This window comes from Balaenoptera ricei, chromosome 8, assembly GCF_028023285.1.
Source record: "Balaenoptera ricei isolate mBalRic1 chromosome 8, mBalRic1.hap2, whole genome shotgun sequence".
Taxonomy (NCBI): domain Eukaryota; kingdom Metazoa; phylum Chordata; class Mammalia; order Artiodactyla; family Balaenopteridae; genus Balaenoptera; species Balaenoptera ricei.
The window spans coordinates 106,129,997-106,154,828 of record NC_082646.1 but is presented as its reverse complement, the minus strand read 5'-3'; the positions used below and the strand labels follow the sequence as shown (position 1 = coordinate 106,154,828).

The 24,832-nt window shown below is 57.7% G+C and overlaps 1 protein-coding gene and 1 long non-coding RNA gene across 3 annotated transcripts in view; both read left to right on the top strand.

The window, feature by feature from the left end:
- The window catches only part of MACROD1 (mono-ADP ribosylhydrolase 1), a 153,327-nt gene that overhangs the window by 7,903 nt on the left and 120,592 nt on the right, over nucleotides 1–24,832 (top strand). For both annotated transcript variants that reach the window (XM_059929782.1, XM_059929781.1), the window contains exons 2-3: nucleotides 3,118–3,219; nucleotides 3,864–3,980. In XM_059929782.1, coding sequence (XP_059785765.1) covers nucleotides 3,118–3,219; nucleotides 3,864–3,980 — 219 coding nt within the window. The remainder of the gene's footprint in view (nucleotides 1–3,117; nucleotides 3,220–3,863; nucleotides 3,981–24,832) is intronic.
- LOC132370050 (uncharacterized) lies at nucleotides 14,212–15,191 on the top strand. Its single transcript, XR_009504516.1, has 3 exons — nucleotides 14,212–14,273; nucleotides 14,597–14,782; nucleotides 15,074–15,191. It is a non-coding gene; the product is annotated as an uncharacterized LOC132370050 (long non-coding RNA).

The following is a 24,832-nucleotide window of genomic DNA, read 5'->3' as shown; positions in this document are numbered from 1 at the left end:
AGCAGATGCTCAGGAGAGGTGAGGGGCTGGAGGTGCAGCCTTGGGATCATGAGCCTTTTCGAATGCGTGGAACTGATGTGAAAACCCAGGGAGAGGCTGTAGATTAAGGAAGAGGGGAGGCAGCAAGGAGGCTGAGAAGGGGGGCCAGCGAGCAGCCTGGGATCGGAAGTTGGGGGTCCTGAGAAGAAAGAAGGGGTTGGGGGTGCTGAGGGTACAGGGGAGGCCAGGAAGGGCCACTGAATAAGGACAAGTGGCCAGTGTGGTGCCTCTGACCTTGGTCTTGATGGAGAGGTGGGGTTGGGGGGAGGAGGAAGTGGAGACAGCGAGTGTAGACAGTGGAGTGGGGCAGAGAAACGAGGCCACAGCTACAGCGTGTGGAATGCGTGGTTGAGGGAGGGTTTTGTTTTAAAAGCCGGGGTACACCAGAAGGTGTTTGAGGGCAGGCAGGACATTCCAGTGGAGGGGGAGCCGCAGGAGTGAGTCCTTGGGAAGGTGAGCTGGGCGGCCTCGGCTGGGAGGAAGGACCTTCGTGCCCAGTGACCTGAGGGAGGGAGAACGAGGTATGGGCAGGTGTGGGGGGGTGTTCCCGCCTTGGTGGGAGGGGGAGGCAGCATCCGCTGGATGGCTGGCCGGGAGGACGAGCGGAGGAGCCCTGGGAGAGGGAGAAGGGGAGGGGGCACCCACTTCCAAAGGAGCAGCTGGAGTGGCCACCTGGGGAAGATGAAGAATTTAGAGGGAGCCTCTGCTTGGTTGGTGGGAGTTTCTCGAGCGATTTGCAGCTCCTGGGGCAGACCAGAGAAACTGGGGGTACCTCTTCCAGGAAACTATCCCGGCCGCCCCTCTGCTCGGTCAGGCGCCAGACCTCACCTCACCTCCCAGGTTTGGTGCATGGTGGGTCCTCAGTAAATGTCTGTTAACTGACTGATCTGTATTCAGACTGCCAGGGAGGGGCAGAGCCTGGATGGAGCCGAGCCCGTTCTTTGCTTGGTGGTACCGTCTGCCGGCAGCTGAGTGCTTTTGTTTTGTGCCCAACTAAGCCTGTTCTGCTTCTCATTTAACGCGAGGGAGCTTTCTGTGCCCCCATTTTACAGAAGAAGGCAAGCAAGGCTTGGAGAAGCACTTCAGTTCCTTCAAATACCAGCACCATCCCCCCACCGCCACCCCCCCAACACACAAAGAAAGGAGTGTTTAAAGTAGGAGCTCTTGGCCCGTTTCTTAGATCATGGGGAGGGCAGACCCTTGAGAAGGAGGCTGGGAAATGGGCTGTGAGTATCCAGGGACTCTAGTGACAGAGGGGACTGTCTACGCTGGGTACCATCCATGCTGGATACCCTTGCCTCTTAGAAAGAATGGGAATGGCACTGCTGTGGGGGGATTCTTAATCTCTACCTGGTGGAAGCATTTTTAATCTGATTTGGGTGCCCCTGTCTCCCCTCAGCATCGTTCTCCCCCTGTGCTTGCCCCCTGCCCCACACCCTGGATTGCACCCACCCAGGACCTCGAAGATGCTGTTCCGGATGGTGGAACACCCTTCCCTACTCTGGCTACCTCTCAGTCCTCTTCCCAGTCTCCGCTAAGCCCCACTGGACTGGGGGTCCGGCTACCTCCTCTCCCAGTCCCCGAGCGTTCCTTCCATAGCACTTCTTGGAATTTGGATTGCTTGCTTGATTGGGTAAAGCCTGGTCAGCCTCTGTCTCCCCTGCTGCATTATAAATGCACGAGGGCCAGGACCACGTCTGCATTGCTGGGGGCTGGATCCCCACCACCACCTGTAGGACCTGTGTGCGATGGGTGTCTAGGGAAGGGGGTGGGAAGTGGCTGCCGGAGAGTGTGGTTCTATCTTGAGCTGGAGCTGGTGTAAGCAGATTCAAGGTGTAACGAGCTTTTTGTAATAATTCCCTACAGTGTTGAGCTGGACTGTGAACGGGGCCCTTTCCAGGCTCCTCGGGCATCTTGAGGAGCAGAGGCTTGGATGGACTGACTGTGGCAGGGGAGAGGCACATGTGGGGGACCCACCTGTCTCTTGAATATCTGTCCGTCTCTGCCTTTCCACAGAAGGCTCCAGCAGACAGACCCTACCTCTCCCCCTACCCCCTCTAATTGCCCTCCTACCTCTGCACATTTTCTGATGCTTTTTGGGTTCCTTGACCGTGGTCTTTCCTCTTTGTCGTCTCCCCCTCCCCTGGTGGTCACCGGGGGCTGCTCCATCTGGGGAGTGTGTGGTGGAGGAGGAGAAGGCTGGGCTGAGAGCCCGGCTGCCCTGGTGGCCTCAGGCCGGCAGGGGGAGCCCACGAGCCGCGAGCCTGGACTGCTGCTCTGGAGAGATGCTCCCCTGCCTGGGGCCGCCCAAAGGGAAGACCAGGCCCAGCAGGGGACCCAGCCTGGGTGGACCCAGAGTCTGTGAGTGGATGGGGGGCCTGGCTTCCCACTCACTAGCTGTATGACCACGGGTGGCTTCCTGACCTTCCTGAGCCTGTTTCTTTATCTGTAAAATGGGGACAATTCCAGCCACTCCCTTGATCCATGACTCACCCCAGCGGGCATCTCTCCGCGGGGAGCCCTCTGCCAATGCAGGGGGTTTGTCACAAACGGGCACCAGACCTGCTTGGTTCTGTGGCTCTTTGAGGAGCACGGGTGTCCTGGTTCCCTGTGTCCTGCTGCCTACAAATAACGACGATGATGATGTAACTGACGGATGATGTAACTGAGTCAGTGCCGCCGACCTGCCTGGCCTTAGCATGTATGAGTAAGCTTGAAATTAGTCTGCAAGGGCTGTCTTGAAGGTATTAGGGACCCAGAGGTGTGGACGCAACTGGAAAGCAGCAGAGTTGAATTCTGAACTCAGGTCTGTGGTGCCTGAGAGACACCCTCCACCTCCATGGGCCTCAGTTTCCCCTCCTAACAGAGAGGGCACAGCAAGATCTTCTAGGGGACCCTCCTTCCACGCCCCTCCCCGCGTGCTTGCGGGAAGGATGGGCATGCGGGACTGCTTTGCATCCTTGGACGAGGCGAGCATCTCCGTGAGGATAGGAGACCTGTGCGCGGTGGGGCGGCCCCCTGGACTGCTCCTCTCCCGGCCCGCCTGACTCTCCTGCCCACCCCGCCCCGCCCCTGCAGCGTTTCTGAAGGGCCTGAGTGACAAGCAGCGGGAGGAACATTACTTCTGCCGGGACTTCGTCAGGCTGAAGAAGATCCCGACGTGGAAGGAGGCGGCGAAAGGTAGGCCCTGCGCTGGGGGGCCCAGCTGGCTGGGTGGTGAGTGGTCCTTTCAGGCCCATATCTTGGGAGAATCATAAAGACAAGGCCAAGAAGAAGAATGGCGGCAGCATTTATGAGTGCTTGCTATGTGCGGGGCACTTTGCAGTGTCACCTCATTTAATTATTAACACAGCCTGAGGCAGGCTCGGTTTTTATCCCCATTATACCGTTGGGAAACTGAGCCTTAGACCTGCAATCCCATGGCCGCTGGAGCTGGGATTTGCTGCTTGGTGTAGTGGCCTGCAGTGCGGCGTCCTGGTGAGCACGTAGGCCCTGCAAATTGCAGGCCTGGTAACCGGGAACCCAGGCCAAGTTACTTAACCCTCCTAGGCCTCAGTTACCTAGTGTGTAAAATGGGGATGTATGGCATTGATACTCTACCTGTGTGCAGCGTTGTGAAGATTCAACGAGATGAGTGTGTGCTGCACACAGTAGGTGCTTAGTCAGTGTGGGCTGTCATTACCGTGTCATCAGTCCTTGCGTGGCACATTGCCTCTGGAGGTGGAGGGCAGTTGATGGCGGCTTGCCTGACTGGTGGCCACTGGTGGGTCACTCTTCAGTGGGGACCTCTCTGTGACACCACCCCCGGCCTCTGCTTGTTCCAGGGGTGACCATGAAGGTGGAGGAGCCCAAGTACAAGAAGGACAAGCAGCTCAACGAGAAGATCTCCCTGTTCCGAGGCGATATCACCAAGCTGGAGGTGGACGCCATCGTCAACGCCGGTGAGTGAGGGCTTCTGGCCAGCCTGAGCCAGAGACCTGGGTGGCCACCTCGTCACTGTGCCAGGCACGCGTGGATGCCACGTGGCTCCAGTGAGGCTCGGGTGGCTGGATGAAGGTGGCCTGCTGGCGCCACGGGAGCCCAGCGTGTTGGCAGCGTGGACTCCTCTCCCCTTGAAACCCTGACTGCTGTGTCAGGAGCGCCTTGGCTGAGCTGCCTCGAAGCTCTGAGACCCATTAGCGGCTGGTAAGGGAGAGAGCTCCGCTGGAATTGCGCCGGACTGCCCTGCCAGGAAGGCGGTGGCCAGATGGGGTGGTCCAACCTTGGGGGCTGCAGATGCCCCTGACCAGTGCTTTCCTTCCTCCGCCTCCTGCCCTCCCAGCCCCCCTTCTAATTGGGGTGGGCGAGGGAGCATGTTGGGGAGCATGTCAGAAGAAGGGTGGGGGCACAGGCCCCTGCACCCCTGTCAGCTTCCTGCAACGGCTCTTGCTGGCTGGGCAGTTTATTGTGATGAGTTGAGCAGTCTGCTGTGTCTCTCCCATCTTGGGAGAGGGAGGGAGGTGGCGGCTCTCCTCTCAGGCAGTGGTTGTCTGGCTGAGGTCAGGAGTGGTGTGTCAAGGGGCGGTCAAGTCCAGCAGGTGCTCAGGTGGTTCACAGGACAAGGGCGAGTGGGGGCCGAATCCCCCCTCTGTGGTTGCCAAGTGTCACAGGACGCAGCCTCCTTCTTGCAGAAAGGTTCGCAGACCTGGGCAGACCCCCTTGTCTTGGGCTCTGACTCATAGGGAAACTCCACTGTGCTAGCCCTTCCCCACCTGCGCAGTCTCAGGCGCTCCCAGGAGCGTCTCAAATCTCCTTCATCGCACCCTTGGGCTTGCAGCCAGTGGCTGACCCCAGTGCTGGCCAGGACGTGGAGTGGCCCAGTGACTCTGGGTCTTGGTGGTGCCCGTGCTGGTCTTGCTAAGCGACTGGGCTTGAGAGACCAGGGGAGAGGTGGCCGCTCATCCGCTCTGGGCCTGCTTGTCTGTGATCTGGGTTGCATTTCCGGCGGTGGCATTGATCTGCATGTCTCCCCGCTGATGTTCGCAGAACTGTGTGGTCACAGGGGTGTTCCCTCCCTCCTCATTGCCTGTTTCAGCGCACAGGTGACCAGTCACAGGAAGGTAGGAGTTCTGACTCGGAGCAGGGAGTGGTGGGGTCACCTTTGGGTTTCTGCTGGTGCTTCCTCTGATGTGTTTCTCTTGGGCCACTAGGATGGTGGGTAGCAGCAAGGTCTCCATCTGGGGAGACACGGGGCTAAGACAAGTCAAGTCATAGTGGCCCAGGAGAGAAGGGTATTCTTGCTGCCTGGACCCCAGAGTGATGGCCTGAGGTGGAAAGACCAAGCCTTGGGGCCCCGGCTGAGGGGACATTGACACAGCCCTGCGAGTCTGCCCTGCCTAGTGCCCTTGGCCCTGTCAGTCACTGGCAAGGGTGTGGGGGGCGCCCCGCTGGTACTATTTTTTTAAAAATAAATTTATTTATTTTATTTATTTATTTTTGGCTGTGTTGGGTCTTCGTTGCTGTGCGCGGGCTTCCTCTAGTTGTGGCGAGCGGGGCTACTCTTGGTTGCGGTGAGCGTGCTTCTCATTGCAGTGGCTTCTCTTGTTGTGGAGCACAGGCTCTAGGCACGAGGTCTTCAGTAGTTGTGGCGCACGGGCTTAGTTGTTCCATGGCATGTGGGGTCCTCCCGGACCAGGGCTCGAACCTGTGTGCCCTGCATTGGCAGGTGGATTCTTAGCCACTGAGCCATCAGGGAAGTCCCCCTACTGGTACTTTTCTTCCTGAGCTGCAAAGTGGCCAGAGGGAAAAGTAGGGCATCTTATCACCTCCTTCCCAGCCAGGTTGATGGTTGGCGGCCAGGAGGGAGGGTGTGGGGACCAAGGCAGGGTGTGGGCAGAATGCAGATGGAGTGGGGTGGGGGCTCTGCTCGCGGGGCTGCAGGCATGATTAATGGCTCTTCCTAAGTGCCCTTGTGCCTGGCCAGACTCTGAGTGCAGCAGCTCTGTCAGCCTCTCATGCTCTCAGGGAAGCCCTTTGGTCCTGGCTTCATTTGATTCGCCAGGGCTGGGCGTGGCAGTGTTTGCTGTGTCTTTCTGGGGGCTCCCCTTCTCCATGTACCTGCCTGGGCTTTCATGATGGGAATGGTGGGAAACCCACCCACTGGATAGTTGGGGATATTAGGGTCTGACGCCCATGAACAGTGATGCTCACGCAGCCCCTGGCATGAACAGAGCCCTCAGCGCCTACCGCTGTTGTCGGTGCTAGAAGTGATGCCAGCAGAGTCACTGGACGTCAACCCTGGCCCAGGGATGCCAAGGGATCCTGGTACCTCCTACAAATGAGCAGCTATGCCTCCCCCTGCCTGCCTCAGTTTACTAAATACCTCCTGGTGTGTCTTCCCGGGATCTCCTTTTTTTTCTGGAAAGAGTCTCATAGCAGAGAGGACCCAGAACCTGCCTGGAACCCCCCAAAAACGGCTGAGGCAGGCCCTGGATCCAGAGCTCCCACACAGAGCCTGCATCCCCTGCGGACCCTCCCTGCAGGTTTTCCCAGCCCGGTGTTTGGGTGGCCTTGGCACTGATCAGACCTCGGGGGTCTTTGGTGGTTTTGGTACCCTCCGGCATCCTCCCTGGGGCCCCCGCCATGGCCTGGGGCCGCCGCCCACCAGGGGGCAGCAGAGATCGCGGTTCCTGCGCGCAGCAGAGCCCGTAAATCAGCCTGTTTATTAGCGGAATAAAAGTCGCGGCAACGCGGGGCTTTTCAGGGCTGCATAAATCTGGTCTGTGCCTCGTGAAACCCACATGTGCTTAATTCATATGTAAAGTTTCAAGCAGGAAGAGAATACGTGTCCATTAAATTCTATTTGACTTGATTATAATCATTAGCCCTGAATAATTGCTTCTCAGCGCCGACCGCGGAGCCACCACAATGAGGAAAAGGAGCGAGCAATTATCTCGGGGTGGGAATTTTTTAATTTTTATTTTTGAAGTCAGGGGCAGTGTTGGCCCCGCCAGGGTCTGTGGCCCATGGGGAGCCATGTGGGTCGGACAGGGCTGGGGGCTTGAGGTCCACTGTGGAGCTTGTGGATTTTCTCGGGACGGGGTGGGGGGCGGGGAGTCTCTCTTTGTCCCTGAGGCCAGATGGGGAAGGGTAGGGAAGATGCCATCGCTGCCTGGGCCTTGCTCCAGCTGCAGGGACCATGGAGGGGGGAGGCCTGCAGGGGGCTGGGAAGGGCCTGTGCGAGAAAGCGGTCAGCACCCCCAGAACCCCTCCATCCTGAAGAGCTGTGTCTCAGGGGTGTCTCCAGCCACGCAGGCGCTCTTCCCATCCCTAGGGAGGACCCTGGGGGTCCTTGGAGAGGGCAGGGGCTGGGTGTCCTCCCTTCCTGCCCCCTTCACTTCTCCCCTCCCTGCAGAGTGACTCCACCCACAGCCTCGCTCAGGACTTTGGAAACTCAGACTCAGTTTCCCAACTGTTCCCCTGGCATTTGAAGTCCAGGGCTGGTTTTTACCCCACTCTGTTGGTATTTGATATGTGACTGGGGTGTATGTGCTATTATGTGCCTATAATAGTGGATATGTGTGTGATTTGTTGTGTGTATAATATGATGTATGATGTTATATGATATGTGGAGGGGGGCTGGGACAGAGTAGAAGGATGTGTGCCTGGCCGGTGGCAGGGCATGAGGTCACAGGGGACAGGACCAAACCCTCTCAAGTCCCCAGGGGCAGTGCAGGCCTCCCCGGGCCATCCTTGGTCTTGCCCCAGTGGCTGCCAGCTGAGGCCACTTGCTCGGGCAGAGTCTGGAGAGTCTCAGGCTCCTGCCATCTGTGCTGGCCACGGCTCCTGCCCACGGGGGCACACTGCATCCATCTTAATTAAATTGGGCTGCCACGCTGGTGAGATAAGCCAGGAAGCCCCTGCAGCCCCCATTCTGGAGCAGGAGATTCTCTGGGGCAGCGCCTGCCTCTCCAGCTCGGCCCCACGTCCCCCAGGCTGTGTCTAGGGAGAGCCAGGCCTAGCATCTCCTCCAGAGAAAGCTTGGGTCTGGGGGGGCGCCTCAGCTTCTGGAGTGTTTATGTCTTCTCTTTGCCACGGAATGGTGGGGACTATGGGGAGAGGCAGCATGACCTTGACGGGGTCCCTTCCATGCCCTTGAGTTTGCCAGCTTACCAAGCCTGTGCTTGTGGGCCCCTAGTTCCCGACAGACAGCTGAATCCCAGGCAGGAAATGTCCTGGCACAAAGAAAGACCCCCATTCTTGGCCAGTCCAGGGTCCGGCTGCCGGCTTTGGCCTTCAGGGCATAACGGGACAGAGCAGGGATGAATGTGATGCTTTGTGCAAAGACAGAAGGAATATTAAACTGCAAAGCTGTCCCAGGCCACTGAGTCAAGGCCATGGGCACAGAGGCCAGGAGCTAGGTGGGAATCCCAGCACTCCCGCTTGCCGTGCTGTAGCCTCCGGTCAGGCGTCTCCAAGCCTCTATTTCCCCATCTGAAAAATGGAGCATCGTTGGCCCCACCCCAGGGCTGGCACATAGTAAGCCCCTGTAAATTAGTGTTGGAAAGTCAGCATGAGAGAAACTAAGTAGAATATAATGTGACAAAGCACTGGAAGCGAGGTCTGAACAGAGTGCCACGCGTCGCCTCAGGGACCAGTTAATTCTGCAAAGAGGGCGCGGGAGGCGAGGAGGGTCAGGGGAGCCTTTGAGGGGCCCCGGCATGCGGGCCGGGCCGTGCAGAACAGGTGGGAAGCCATGTTTCACAGCGACAAGCTGGCCTCACTGGGAGTTTTTTTAAGTTGCTTATTTATTTAAAATAAGGCATGAAGTGGTGCTCTGTTTCCTTAAGTCTTGGGGCTTTGATTTGTGAAAATCTGCCAGCTGCTTGTATCACCCTCGTCTCCGCAAGCCAGCCAAAGCCCTTGCTTCATCCCTTCTGCTGCCAGGAGGGCCTGGAGGAGCCTGGCCCCCTGGCTGTCCCTGGGCCACCGCTCGGAGTCAGTGATTTAGAGACCGCCTTGATGGACTAGCAAGCAGGGGGGCCGAGGGACGCCGACTGCCTTGTGGGAAGTGATCTGACGCTGAACTGTCTCCGTAAATTGCTTTACCTGTCACTTCAGATTTAAATGTGTTTACTGAGGCCGGGCCTCCACAGCTAGCTTCAGCAGCAGCCTCTTCGCAGTGGACAAGAAGGGTGGGCGGGAACCTGTGAGCCACGGAAGACTCCTGGGGCCCTGGCCCCTGGGGAGCACAGGTGAGACCGGCCACTCCCTCCATGCTGCCCACTTGGCATCCCCGCAAAGCAAGCAGGACTCTGATCCCCATTTTCGGTGATCAAACTGAGGCTCAAGAAGGAGATAACATGCCCCAGCTTGGCAGGTGACTGAGTCAGAATTCAAGCTCATGTGTAGCCTTTCATTCATTCGATCAGCAGGCGTACATGGCAGGCCTGTTGTGCACCAGGCATTGTGGTAGATCCTGGGCTACAGAAGACTCAATCTCAATTCCCAAATACAGAGTGAAAAATATGAATGGAAGGGACAGCAAAGTGCATGAGGGATGGGAATCACACCTGCAAGGGTGGGAGGCAATCTGGAGGGCTGCCTGGAGGAGGCAGTGCTTGAGCTGAGAAGTAGAGATCTGAGTTAGAAGTTGGACAAGGACATTCTAAGGGGAGAGAGGGAGAGCACTGGCAGGGAGGGTGAGGCGGGTGGGACTCAGGGGAAGCTCTGGGGGTCTTGGAATGAGCCGTGGTGGGTCTGAGCTGAGGGTCTCCTTCTAGGTCTAGGCTGTATCCACCCCCCATGCTACCTCTCCTAGCCTCCTGGTGTTATTATATCAGCCCCACGGTGTCAATGGGAAAATGAGGTTCAGAGACTTGAAGCAACTTACCTAAGGCCACACAGCTAAACAGTAGTGGCACAGGTAGGGAAGGTTTGCCAGACTGAAGAGCCTCCAGGAAATCCCCACCCCCACTTTTTTTGTGGGTAGCTGGGAATACCTTCTCTTTGTTCCCTTTTCTTTTCTGGTTTAAAATTTTGGGTCCCCAGAGTGGGTCTGCTGCCATCTGTCCTCACTACAGGGAAACAGAGAAGCGGGATGGGGACTAGGTGGTCAGTGCAGAAAAGATGGGTCCGGGTTCATTGGCCCCACGAGGCCTCGTGGTGGACTCCTGCTCCTGCGGCTGCTTGGTTGTCCTGTGCCCCAGTCCCTGCCCTGAGCACCCCACCAAGCCCTGCTTCTGGGTGGGGGTAGTGTGTTATTGTGTGTTCCCTCTGGGCCAGGGGCTGCCCCCACACTGGACATATCACCTCATTTCTGAGGCAGGCAATAATATTCCCCCAGTTTACAGATGAGGAGACTGAGGCACGTATGAGACCACAGTGCTGGGTAAAAGGCCGAGCCAGGAATCAAACCCTCATCTTTAGGACTTGGGTTTGAGAAAGATGCCGTCACGTTTGCTTTTTCAGAAGTCCCCTCTGGGTCCAGTCTGGGGGTGAGGGGCTGAGTGGATTGGGAGGCCAACAGGGAGGCCTGGGGTGCAGGTAGCTCCCTCCCCACATTAGAAAGCCCGGGACACCAAAGACTGTGCCAAGGCCTGATTTCCACCACTGCAGGAGGAGGGAGGCTCATTTCCACAAGGTCGAGAAGCGGTTACATAAATTCATAAATGATGGATCCCTCCTGAATTATTGAGATTCCCTCAAGGGCTCGCAGGGCCTGGGCCAGTGAGCCGAGCTCTGGCCGATGGGCGGGACTCGAGGATCCTGGAAGGTCCTTCTGCCCCAAGGTCTTCTCCCAAGTTTCCCTTTATTAGCCAGATTGTTCCTGTCCTTCCATAGGGAACGTGACAGTGGGCAATGGACCTTGGACCCAATGATCTTTTGTCCTGAGACTCAGTAAATGTTTGTTGAATGAATGAGTGATCAGATGTCCTTGAGAGTTGGTCAGGCAGCAGGAGGGACTGGATGAACCAGTGATCCCCTCTGGGCCCCCTCCCCCTGCCCCAGCCCCAGCCCAGACCCCACACAGCCCCTCTTGGTTGGTCATAGAAGCCAGGGCTGGACGGGACTAAAGCATCATGCAGGTGAGGACAGTGGCAGACTGCTGCTTGTGAGGGCTGCTTGTGAGGTTCCTGGCTCAGTGTGAGGCTTAATGACCCAGTGCCTGCCGCCAAGGCATTTGCAGTCTTGTAGGGAAGACAGGGGAACATCTGAAGCCCAGAGAGGGACGGTGACCTGCTCAGGGTCACATAGCAGGGAAGTGGCAAAGCAGGCCTTCCTAACTCCCAGCACTGCCCTTTCTCCTGGGCCTTTTTCTCCCCATCACAACACACAAATGGTCAGGAAACGCAGGTAGGGCTCTGCTGCCCGCCACCCCCTGCTGAGGTGCCCTGAACTCTTTCTGTCCGGCTCATCTCGTCCTTGAGGCCGCCAGCCTTCAGCACCCACACCAGTGTGCCGGCCTGTGTCCCTGACGTGCTCTCCACCCCAAGCACTGAGCTGAGGAGCCTGGAGCTTGTGGGAATGTGTGTGTTTTGAAATTAATGGGGACCATTAAATTGGCCAAGCATGAAAAGGGCTGGATCTGCAGCCCTTGGATCGCTCTCCCGGAATGATCCTCCAGTGCCTTGGCAAAGGGCTGCCCAGCCAGCTTCGGGCCTCCCCAGGAGGCTGTGTCTTGCCCACCGTTTAACGCCCGGGTACCCTGTGTCCCTAGGAGGTGAAGGGGGTCTGGCGCAGCATGTGAAAGCCATGGATTCCCCCCAGGAACTGGGGTTCCCCTCCCTCCCTCTCAACACAAAGCTCTGTGCAGACAGTGCTGTTTGTGGGGGTGTTGAGATGAATCTGCTCTCTCCAGACCCCTAGGGTGGGCTTACACACACACCAGAGCCTGGCTCTGGGGACTCCTGGGTGGGACCTGCCCTGGTCCCAACTTGGGGTGGCCTCTAGGACATAATATGACCTAAAAGAGAGTGAAAGGATCCAGCCCCCGCTTCCTCACCTCCCAATCTCCAGACAGCCCCACCCGCTCTGGAGTCTCCATTACAGGACATTGAAATTGGGAGTTGGAGTCCTAGGTATGAGTCCCGGCTCCACTGTGCACCAGCTGTGTGGCCTCAGGCAAGCCCCTTCACCTTTCTGAGCCTTGATTTTCTCGTCTGTAAAACAGGGATAGAAGTGCATTAGGGGGCTTCCCTGGTGGCGCAGTGGTTAAGAATCTGCCTGCCAGTGCAGGGGACATGGGTTCGATCCCTGGTCCGGGAAGATCCCACATGCCTCAGAGCAACTAAGCCCGTGCGCCACAACTACTGAGCCCACACACCGCAACTACTGAAGCCCGCGCACCTAGAGCCCGTGCTCTGCAACAAGAGAAGCCACCGCAATGAGAAGCCCGTGCACTGCAACGAAGAGTAGCCCCCTCTCGCCACAACTAGAGAGAGCCTGCGCGCAACAACGAAGACCCAGTGCAGCCAAAAAAAAAAAAAAAAAAAATGTGCATTAGGACCCACGTCCTGGGTCATTGTGAGTTTGTTTGTTTTTTAAATATTTATTTATTTATTTTGGCAGAGCCAGGTCTTAGGTGCAACACACAGGATCTTCGTTGCCACCTGCGGGATCTTTGTTGCCACGTGCGGGAGATTTAGCTGTGGCATGCGGGCTCTAGTTCCCCGACCAGGGATGGAACCCAGGCCCCCTGCTTTGGGAGTATAGAGTCTTAACCACTGGACCACCGGGAAGTCCCTCATCGTGGGTTTGATAGGAGACAATTTGCTCAGCACGGCGATGTCTGGGATAGAGGAAACCCAAGAAATGCCAGCTCTGGGCCCGCTGCTGTTGCTGCTTCTCTGGGAGGGCAGCTCAGACCCGTGGAACCAGGACTGCTGTGCACCAGCCCTCAGTAGGGCTGGGTCAGGGGATATCGAGGGCACCGCCTTCCCGTCCTCCCTGTGGTGAGCTGAGCACTTGCTGGGCCCAAGGAGGTGAGGAGGGCCCTTCCTGACCCCCAGTCTTTTGGATTTGGGGTCTCGACCATGAGCACGCAGGGCAGGAGGGCTAGCCCCCCTCCCCTCTGTGGCAGGGCTGTCAGTGTCTGCTCTGCCTTCTGTCGGGAATGGTGTGTGTGTCACATGGGAACAGCCCAGGACGGGGGATGTTCCCTCTCCGCTGGGGGCCAGGAGGTGGGGTGTTGACTGAAGCTCTCCTTCAGAGCTCGGCTGCCTCGCCTGAGCCTGAGCTGGCAGACCTGAAGCCACCTGTAGCCTCCAGCCCTCCCTTCCTCTCCCCTCCTCGGGGTCTTCTTGCATTTCAGAAGCTCAGCTTTGGGGCTCATTTATTTATTCTGCAAATTATTTCTACTCATGTTTCCTCAGGCCCTGCTGGCAGCCGTGTTTCACGTGGCTGCAGTGACTGCATCATGGGTTCCCTTTCCCTGCAATCTTTTTTTTTTTTTTTTTTGGCTACGCTGAGCAGCTTGTGGGATCTTGGTTCCCCAACCAGGGATCAGACCCACGCCCTCGTCAGTGAAAGTGAGGAGTCCTAACCACTGGACTACCAGGGAATCTCCCCCCTGTAATCTTGACTGATCACTTATGGAAGGGGTGCAGCTGTCCTGGGGGGTCCTGGAGCCAGGCCTGGGCTGGAAGCCCCCCCACGGGTGTGGCATGGGCTGGCCTCAGAGCCAGCTCACAAAATATTGATAGATTGGGGTAAAATCCGGTTCCACTAGCTGCTTCTCCGGGCCTCAGTTTCCACACGTGCACCTTATGGGAGGATTAAGAGGAAAAAATGAGTTAGTGCCTGTAATGCCTTGCGCGCTGGAGGGGCTCAGTAAATGATAAGTACTGTTCTTATTAGTGAAGTATCTCACTGCACCACCCACTAGACCGGAGCCCCTGGAGGGCAGGGGCAGGGTCCACTGACCCCTGGTCTCCATCCCTGGACAGGGCTGGCACATGGCCGGTGCCCATCCGTGGCGGGGGCCGTCCAAGAATGTCTGCACAGCAGTTCCCCAGGAGGGACACAAAAGGACAGGAACTAACAACTCCTCTCTGCCGAGGACCGCTGGGTGAAAGCAGGCTGCCCAGTGGGCACAGTGGCGGGAACTCCTGCTGCCTGCACGTCAGGCAGGGGAGGGACCACAGATATTTATGTCCTTGTGGGAGTGTCAGGAGCCAGTGAGGACTCGGGAACCAGGAGCTTGGGCTGCAGCCTCCGGGGAGGATAGGTGCTGGGATGTGGACCCGGGTTTGACGGTGAGCCTGGATGGCCCTGGGAGGGTGGCAGCGGGGGGTGGACACGGCTGGCTGGCATCACCCGCTTCGGTGCATTAAAACCCCATCAGCCGCACCCCACAGCCAGCGGCAACAAGTGATCCTGTACAGCGGTACCCACCCTCCTCTTCCCCCTCGCTGCTGTCTCCCCCTCTTCGGACATTGTAATTGCCATAAAAATAGGAGCTTAGCTGCGGTGACGGCTGCGTAGCATGTGGGAAGAGAGAGGCCCGGCTGTCAGCCATCCCCCTACCAGCAGGGCTCGAGTCTGTTTTATTATTGCCGCCTGGCTGTATTTCACGTAGGTTTAAACATCATCAAACGCCACATCCCTTTTGAAAAGCAAGAGCTACCTTGCTGAGGATGTTGAGGAGAAACAGGAACATTAAAATCTACGAAGCAAATGGCCCAGAATTGACATTTGTGACGGGAGCCTTACAGCTCTGTCAAAGGAGCTAAGGCCTGCTTGGCAGCTGGCGGGGAACTTTCTGGTGAGGCTCACGGGTCACGCAAAGGTGGGGCAGGTTGTGGCTGAAGCTTTGGGGTTTGGCAGGGAGGGGACCAGAGTGTTGGTGATGGAATTCTGTGGGTCACCTGACCACCTCTTGGCCTCCCTGGCCTTGACCTTGACTCAGCCTCATCTCCCTCCTAACAAGGCAGATGGGAGCCCCCTCTGGTGCGTAGAATAGGGTGCTGGCTCTGGGGCTCAGGGGGTGGGAGTGGGGGCATGTTAGGGGCCAGGGCTGCTGCGGCCACTTAGGAGCTCTTGTGACCTTGACCAGGATACACCTCCCCTCTGAGCCTCGGTTTTCTCGTCTGTAAACCTGGGAGAGTGATGCCCCCCCCGAAGGTGGTTTGGAGGACGGAGATGCATGCAAATGCCTGGCAAGTCACTGGAACTCAATAAATGGTGACTGTTATCACTGAGCAAGTGGGCGTTTGAGCTGGAATTGATTTTTTAAAAATGTTTAACCTACCTGTTTCCATTGAAAAACAGATATAATAAAACCGGGGAAGGATTAAAACAGGAATAAAAAGAAACAAGTGACAAGGAGGACGCTGACCTGGGCATCCAATAAGAATGTGCCCCGTGCTCTTGGCCACACCTGGAACCCTTTGGCCTGGATGCTCTTTGCACGTGCTTTCTGACCTGCTGGCCTCTTGCCTGGTTCCTGGGTCTGCTCAGCCCTACCTCCTGCCTTGGGATGCTGGTGTCTGGTCTACTGAGGGACCATGCCCTTGTATTTTATGCTCTTGGTGGTATTTTGGTATTTTATGCTGCTTGGGCAGCTTGGCTCCTGGCACTTACCTTGGCCCCGCCCAGAAGACACCTCAAAGCTAGGCCATTGTAACAAGTCTATTGCAACTGAATATGAAAAGTGGCCTTGAGCTTCCTGGCAGCCATAGCAAAAAGGGAAACAAGATGTTAGGTTCTGTAACTCTAAACTTGGAAATCCATTTATATTTCAGCTTAATGCCTCTTTCTCTTTCTACTCTGTCCCTTTTCCCTCCATTGTCTCCCTCTATCACCCTTACCAACTCTTCTTTATTACCCCTACAGATTCTTCATCCCTTGCTCCAGAGCGCCATCTCTAAGTGCTTTGCTCTGGACTTGGGAGGCCCCTCTGCCCTCTCTTTTGTCGCTGTCCATTCCCTTGTCAGCGGCCTGGCCTCTGGGCCTCTTGCCTTGTGCAGGCCCACTGGGTCCGCCACTGTGACTTCTCTCAGATGAGCCAGTGACTAATAAGGGTTGCCCCCGGGGGGGGCGGCAAAATCTTTCCCTCCTTAATATCGGAGTTTAAAAATGTGTCACCATCAATTTGAAGAAAAGACTTGTTCCTGCTGAGAAAAGCGGCCTGGAGATTCGTCTCGCCTTAGGAATCACACAGGCAGCTGCATAAATTCCAGAGCCACAGAGGCTCTCCACGCAAATGCCACCTCTCAGCCCCACAGCCAGCCTGGAGAGGCCCTCGGAGCCCACCCCAAGCTCCCATGGGCTGGCACCCCACCTCCCTACCTCTCGTGCTCCCGCAGAGACTCTGGGGGCCCCTTTGTGGGGGGCGTCCTTGGTTAGAAGATACTCACTTCTCTCCACCTCTTTGTGGTTAAGCTGGAGGCTGAGCTTGCGGCTAATTCCATGTCACGATGTGCTTTGATCCTGGAGGAGAAGGAGGAGGAATGACTTCTGAGAGGGGGTCCCCACAGTCCCCAAGGGGAGGGGGTCCCTCCCTTACCCTTGTCTGTGGATCTGTTGGCTGCACAATGGATTTGCCCTGAGGGTGGGATTTTTAGGGCCTGGATGCCGTGTCCTCTGACCCTGTTTCATCCTTGTTGGGAAGGGACTGTTGGGGTCATTTTGACTATCCCCCTGTCTCCAGACAGGCCCCCTCCCCTCTGGCTGGCAGACCTGCCCCTGTCACTTTGCCCTCAGCCCTGACCCAGTCTCCTGCCCCACAGACCCAGACCTTGGTCCCCTCCTCTTCCAGCAATTCTCTGAGCCCAGGATAATCATCATAACAATGACCTGGGAGCTGGCTTTTAGTATTCCCACTTTTCAGGTTGGGAAGCAGTGGTGCTGGGATATTAAGTGACTTGTCTCCAGACAGTCCGGAAGCTTGAACCAGATCCTGGGTACTTTCCTCTGTGTCACATCCCCTTTGAATGAATGAGTGAGTGAATGAATGAATGAATGAATGAGGGGCAGTGGGCTCATGGCAACCACTCGTAGTTCTAGGTGTCTGGTGAGTGGGCATGGTGTCAGCCCAGGATGGGGGTATTTGGAGAGCTTGGAGGAGGTCAGGGAACCCCCCCCCTCCTGTCATGCAGAGGTCATTGTGGCCACCTTTGTGGCGGTGTTGTTTGTCCTCCCGGGAGGCTCACCCAAGCATGGCGCAGAGCAGGGGGGTGACCTTGGCCGGCACCAGGTGGCCTGCAGTCTGCAGTCTGACTCTTCTGCCAGGAGCTTAGTGGCGGGTGGGAGAGGGGTGGTCACAGGGTGCCAGTGAGCCCTCCCTGGTTTTGGGGAGCCAGTGCAGCTGGGCTCAGGGCAGTCGGAAAAGATAAGCGGGAAGTCTGCAGCCTCCCTGGCTGCTGTGGCCCTGTCGGAACACGTGCTGAGCGGTCATTTACCACCTGGTGCAGGGAGGTCTGTGGGCTGGTCCCCGCGTCTGCCACCCCAGCTACTGAAAGGGCCCCACGAGGACTCTCGGCAGTCATTACTCCGGGAAAGGAGGGTTGTTTTTTTTTCCTGGCTCCCTAAATGTTATTGCCTTTATAGGCTTTGGAAATCAGTTTTATGGCCTGTATTGTTTGTCTGCTGAAATGTGGAAAGCACTGGAGGGGAATGAACCACAGGTTTGCTTCTAGCCCTGAAAGGTCAGATGGCTGAGGGTGAAGCGGCAGGGCTCACATGTGTCCTCCACGCCTGGGTCACTCTTTGGGGACTGTCATAGCTGGAAGGGGGGCCGGGATGGTGTGCACCAGAGGGGGCCCTGGAATTCTGTTGGGAGGGTCAGCCTGAGGCTTTGGGACTTGCCTCTTTTGTCGGCTGGGTCCCGCTGAATTGGGCTGGGATGGTCATCCCTTCTTCCTGGATGCCCAGCTATACCAGCTGGCTCCCCTCAGGTGCCATCCGGGGCACCCTGCCAGCTACTGGCAGTGTAGACTTCTCAGTGCAGTAAAAAATAAGCCTGGGTTTTGCCAGCTGAGATGCAGGCCTGGCAGGGGCTCCCACCTGCAGACGGTGCTTCATCTTTGAGCAGAGTTGGCCCCCTGGGAGCTGGGCAGGGTGTAGAGATGCAGTGGGGGCATTCAGAAGCCCACGCAAATCCTCCCCCTTTTCCTGGGCCTGAGGACCCTCAAGGGAGGCCCTGAGGGTCTGCCCCAGGCGGAGGCTGCTTCTCTACTTCTCTCTTGATATGCAAAGTGCTCCTACAAATCAATAAGAAAAGTGGGCAAAAGATATGGACAGCCAATTCCCGGTTGGAGAAAAACAAATGGGCAGTAAACAAGTGAAAAGACGCAGAACTTCGCCAGCAATCAGGAAAAGCCTAATCTAAATAAGAGACATCATTCTCCATGGCTGGAGAAGAGGCAAAGGCTGGAAGTATTGATATGCACAGGCGTGGTGCTGGAAACAGGCCTTTGCTGGGCTCACCATTGCAGCTCGCACCAACCGGCACACAGTAGGTGCTTGGAAATACTTGCTTTATCCCAGAAAATACAAAGAACTCCTCCTTGCTCACAGGGAGTCTCCGCAGGGCCACTGCTGCCTTTGTGGCCCCTGGTTTGCCACACCCTCCGCTGGTGGTGCTCCTGGGGGGTTTGGCCTCATTCCCACCCTCAGCTCCTTGGCCCCAGGGATCCACACGCTTCCTTGGCTGTGGTCTTTCTGGGCCTGGCCTCTTGTGGGGTGGATGCCATTTCCTGCTGCTGGACAGTGCCTCTGGGTTTCAGCTGTCTCTGCAACCTCATGGCTGGTGCCTGGGCTACACTGCACAGCGGGGTGGGGGGTGGTATTCATAGAGGCCACAATGGAAATGGGGGCCCCCAGAGTTGGGCAGCCCTGGCTGATATCATGGCCTCTTCCAACACCCCAGGGAATCCTCGATTTAGGGAAGGTCTTGCCCTAATAGTGACCTTGGCTCCCCAGGCATCGTGACTGGCTCTCCCTCATCGTCCGGCCCCAGAACCTCTCCTGCCGTTTCTGGTTCCCTCTCCTACCCTCTCCCATTCCAGCCCAACTAAATGATTTTGGGTCTCATAACTGCGTGTTCTCTCTCACCTCCTGGCCTTCGCTTGGGCTCTCCCCGCTGCCTGGAGCACCTCCTCCTCCCATTTCCACTTGGCTGACTCTGGTCAGGCGCCAGGCCCCGGCTTAGATGTCATTTCCTCCAGACACCTGCCCTGACCTGGGTTAGGCATCCCTCCCACATGCCCCAGAGCGCAGCCATACATTCATTCATTCAGCAGGTGCTGGGTGCTGAGGCTGCAAGGGCGAGCAAGGGCGAGCAAGGGCGAGCAAGGGCGAGCAGGGGCGAGCAAGGGCGAGCAGGGGCGAGCAAGGGCGAGCAAGGGCGAGCAGGGGCGAGCAAGGGCGAGCAGGGGCGAGCAGGGGCGAGCAGGGGCGAGCAAGGGCGAGCAAGGGCGAGCAGGGGCGATGTGGTCCAGGCAGCCAGGACACCCTGGGGAGCGACATGGTCACCTGCAGCACTTGGTCCTGGAGGCAGAGCTGTCGGGAGGGTCAGGAAGGGGAAGCCCAGGGGAGCATCCCAGACAGGGGCCTGAGGTGGCGCCCTGGGGGTGGCTCAGCTTCTTGCCCCGGGGGCAGGGAAGCCAGAGGGAGGCTGGGGTGGGTGGTGGCTGCTGCGGGAGCCCAGTCGCCTTCTGCCCCAAGAGGGCAGCCCTTATCTGTAGAGCCTAGCGTGGCCCGACCACGGCAGAGCTGCCTTTGATGCAGAGCTCAAGGGGGAGAGCACAAGTCCTACTTCAAAGGGCTTCAGTCCCGAGGAATCTGGGTCTCCACGTCCTGGAATCATCCTGCCCCTCCTGTGCCTCCCTGGGCAAAGCCGGGCAGCAGGAGAGCGCAGGCCTGGGGGAGACCTCAGCCTGGAGCTCGGCTCCCGGGATCCCTGGCAGCCTCCTCTCTCGGCTCTGTCCTCCCTGTCCTTCTACTCCCAAGACCCAGCCTCCTGCCCACCTTCTCTTTCTGGACGCCCCCAGACTGAGGAGGACACAGTCCTCCTTCCCTCATTCAGAGAGTATGAAATGATGAAGGCCCAGTCCCTGCCTCTAAAAGACACTCAGTGTATAGTGGGACTAGTGGGTACAGCACAGGGTGTAAGTGCCTAGTAGGGGAATCCAAGGTGCTGTGGGCCGGTCTGGGAAGGCTTCCTGGAGGAGGCCTGCCTGGGGAGGCTTACTTCCCTGCAGCGATTTCTGGTGGGGGTGTACCTGTGCCTTTCCCTTCAGGTTCACAGACCCCAATCAGGCTGTCTCACCGGCCAGGACCGAGCTCCCGTACTAACCTCTGTCACCGTGGCCTTGGGCAAACGCCTTAGTCCTGGGCCTCAGTTTACTTGCTTGAAAACAGGGATGAGTGAGGATGGAACGCCCTGACAGGTGTCTGGTGCCTGGCACCATCGGGCTGCACTGCCTTGCCTCTCACAGATGGGTGCCCCTTTAGGAAATCCCCCCTAATTATGAAGTACCAGATCTGGGCCATCACATGAGAAGGAGGCACATTCATTAGTAGACTCAGGCACACAGCCCGGCCATGCCAAGCGTCTCTCCATGCCAGCTTCCCAGGGACGAAGGCCTCACTGAGAGCACATCTCCTGTGTCTTCCTGGTGACAGGTTCCATCTGCCAGCCCCTGGGGAGCCACCATCCCTGGTGACGGCCCCTCAGCCCTTCACCCGGGCTTGTAATCTCAGCTCTAAGGGACTGCAATCCCTTTCTCTGGCCCACCACAACTAATCCATTCGCCAGGGCCCCCATCCAAGAGAAAGCTAATTAAAGAATTTCTGCTTTTGGCTCAGCCTGGACTTTGAAGATTCCCTTTGGTCTTCCTGGAGTAGCTGAAAACAGGTGGAGAAAGGGGGCCTCAGAAATGGTGTCGGATAAGCCCCCGGAGCCTCAGTAATAGGCTTAATCCCCCCAAAGCCAGCAGGCGTCAAACAGTCCTCCGCCCAGCACTGCTGAGAAGGTGCACAAGGCTTGTGACCCTGTGGGCCCCAGACCGCACGGCTCCCTGTCCCTGGCTTTCTGTGAATGTGAGGCTCTGCATTCCCCAAGAGGGTCAAGGCCATGGAAGGTCAGGGCACGGGTCCCTCACCGCACGATCTGCAAAACAGTGAGAAGCACTGTGGCGCTGGGCCTTCTCGTCTGTGACGTGGAGGCCCTGCCTCAAGGGTGGCTGCAGCGGCTCGCGTGGAGCGGATGCCCGGTCAGTTGGGCTCACTTCCCCCTGCCCCTCCCTCCGGTGCCCCCCATGCCAGCATTGTTTCTTTCAAGAGCTTGTTTGCCTTTTAGAGATTTTGATCAACCAACCACAAATATTTATTCGACACTTGCCAGCAACGTGTGCAGTCCATAGGGCAGGGGTCTTTGGGGTCTCGCTCACTGCTATGTCGGGACCTGGCACACAGTAGGTGCTCAATAAAGACTTGTTGATTGTGTGGTTGGTGGACAGGTCCTGAAAGAGGTAGCCTCTGCTCTCACAGAGCTTACACTATTGCTGCCTTCAGAAAACACCCGCAGGGTCTTTGGGGAATCCCTGAGCCCCTAAATGTGGGGTCCGGGGGGATCTTAGAGCCGGTCCTCCTTGTCACGCTGAGCCAAGCCTGGTGTAACCCGGGAGAGAATCGGGGCATCTGCTGCCACGCCAGCCTCCACCCTCACCCCCTCCCAGGCCCCTGCTCCCTCATTTTCATCGCAGTCCTGGGGGTGCAGGGAGCATTTAGACCTGCAGTTCCCTGTGCAGGGACCTCGGGCCTGCATCACAGAAATAAAAATGATAAAAACCTGCCACTGAATTCTGGGTGGCGGTAAATTACTTAACACCTGAAACAGGTTGAAATGTGGCCACTGTGGCTTTTAATAAGTCCAGCTCCGATGCCGCGGCTTCCACGGGGAGCCGTCTGGTCTCTCCCCGAGGCATCATTTCATCGCGTCCCAGGCTTGGCAGCAGTGCAAATAAGATTTCACTTCCTCTGTAAGTCTCCGAGGCGGGAGTGCCGGGTTTTCACTTGTGCTGTCAGTTAATGGCTCGAGGGATCCTACTTCCTCTGCCTCGGGAGGAGGGGGTCCCTTGGAGGTGTTGGTACCGGACCTGGGGGCAGCAGGCCGTGCAGAAGCAGGTGCTGACAAGAGGCCGAGGGGTGTGGAGGAGGGGAGGGGAGGCATCCAGCAGGTGGGCTGCGGGCGTCTGAGAGTGATGAGCAAGCTCCACCCAGCCCTTCTTTTTTTTTTTTTTAATTTATTTGGTTGCACTGGGTCTTAGTTGTGGCAGGCGGGCTCCTTAGTTGCGGCTCGCCAGCTCCTTAGTTGTGGCATGCGAACTCTTAGTTGCGGCATGCCTGTGGGATCTAGTTTCCTGACCAGGGATCGAATCCTGGCCCCCTGCATCGGGAGCGCCACCAGGGAAGTCCCCACCCAGCCCTTCTGAGGCAGCATTTTGGGGCTGGCTGGGGACCTCAGATCCGATCAGGGCTTTGTATGCAGGGTGCTAAGAACTGGCCTCGGAATTTGGGTGTGAGGTGGGATTTGGGGTGTTAGACCCTTCCCGGGTTTGGTCGCTTCTTCAGGATGCTTGATGAGGGCAGGGACCCCTCCTAGGAAGTGGGGGCAGGAGGAGGGAAGCTTCTGGAACCTGGTGATAGCCAGGTAAGAGCAGCGTCCAGGGATGGGGATGGCGGCCACCCACTCTTCATCCCACTTGAACTGGAACTTTCAGTCCTGAGCCTGACCGAACAGGAGGAGTTGGACACATGAAGCAGGGGCGCTGGACTTTGGCGTGCCCCTTGTCTGCTGAGCAGCTATTCAGGGGACTTGCCCCATACATATCCGTAACCTCAGCAATATGTGGGTCCTGAGATTTCTTTGGGAAGGAAAGGGCTGGAAACTGCTTGGCTGGAGAGGAGGCTGCAGCAGGAGAAGTCCCGGGTTTGTGGGGAGACCACCCTGTCTCCCAGGGTCCATCTGAAGACGTGATAGAGAGACAGGGGCCCTTCATTGTCAGCCTGTTGCCTCCACCACCCCGAACTTGCACCCCCTTGAGGGGCCGGCCAGCTCTGCTTGCTCTCCTGTGAGGATGGGCCTCACTACCGCTCAGACCACCTCCTCCTCTTCAGAAAGGGTCAGTTATGTTTGGAGGGTCTTCTTTCCATTGACCGGAAATACAGGTCCTGGAACCTCCCCCATGGTTCCTGGTGATTTCCTCCTGTGGGGCCCAACCCTGTCTGGGCCTCCAACCCCTCCGGGCCACTTATTAAAACCTAAGATGCCCTCATCCCCACCCCTGTTCTCCAGAAGCCGAAAGCTCGGGTCAGCCTGAGAGCCTGTCTAGCAGGTTTCGGGAGCAGGCCGCAGACCTTGGGTGTGGTCGGGGTGGTTTGGAGAACAGGCCCTGTTCCGACGTCTCTCCTCTGTGCAGACCTGGGGGCACTTTGCTGTTGCGGAGACACCTGGGCCTCCTTGGGAGGAGTGCCAGCCAGCTCAGCACCTGTACCTGGGGGCCAGGGATGCTGGGTAAACCCCGGGGGCGCCAGGGATGGGGCCTGCACTCCCCGGACAAGTGGCGGGGAAAGCAGCGTTCTCACGGAGGCCCCGGCACACGTCAGCAGCGTCGGTGCTGTCGTGGTGGGAAAAATGAGAGCAGCGAGCTGTCATCATGCGTACGCTTTACGGAGGCACAGGGGGTGGGTGGTGGAGCCTGTGGGTCTCACCCAGTTCTGAGGGACTCCAAGGCCCTGCCCGAGGAGCCCCCAGGACAGGCGTTAATCCAGTGGTTCCCAAACACATGTGACCATGAACCCTTCCTGGGCAGAACTTCTGTTAGCTCTAGGGGCTCAGGAACACAGTCTGGGAAGCCAGCCCCCCCGCTCCGGCTTGAAGAGAGTGGCCGGGGCACCTGGTCTGTGGTGCTGCTGCCAGTGTGTGGAGGGTCAGGTGAGCGGGGTCAGCCCCGTCCGAGGTTCCCCCTGCCTGGAGGGGTGGGAGGAGAAGTAGAGACTGCCTCACAACTGGGACGCCAGGGCTGCTGCTCTTGGAAAGTCGTCCTCCTTGGGCCCAGCATTGATAGATTGATCTGTTGGTTGATTGATTTGCTGGTGTTTATTGACTCACTCCCTCCATTCACGTTTCCGGTGCCTCCTGTGTGCCAGGCCAGTGCCCTCTGGGATCTGAAGGGGTGGAAGGCAAGACCTGCTGGCCAGGGGCCCCTAGTGAGCGAGGTGCTGGAACCAGTTACCTGTCCAGGTGAGAACCAGCAGGTGTGGCCCGGAGAGGGCAGCCTCTCCAGAGACAATGCCTGGGTTGAACCTTCAAGGGCCCTCAAGGGCACCCAGCGGAGAAGTCAGCACAGACCCAGAGCCCGCTTGGGTAGGCAGGGCCTGCTTGGGGAGTGAACTGTACTCGGTGTGGCCAGAGTTGGGCCCAGCAGATGGGTCCTGTGCTTATGGGGGAAGCGGAGTCTTCCAGAGGGGGACAGAATCGGACTCGCCTTCATGCCCCCTGCCTCAGAGCTTCTGGCAGGCCCTCTCCCTTGCTCTCCAAGTCCTGCTCATCTGAGGAAACACCCTCAGTGGAGACCTGGCTCCCAGAGAGCCTCCCCACCCCAATCTTGTCCGTGAGCATCCTTCCCTCCCCCTCCGTGAGGCTGGAAGGGTGCCCCAGCCCCAGCCCCAGCACATAGTAGGCCCTCAGTAAATATCTACTGACTGGCTGGCTGATCAGGTTCTAGAAAGGTGAGTGTCAGGTGAGCCCTCCTGAGCACCCACTGTGCGCTGGGCCCTAGGAAGAGTTTGGGGAAACAGACTCGGT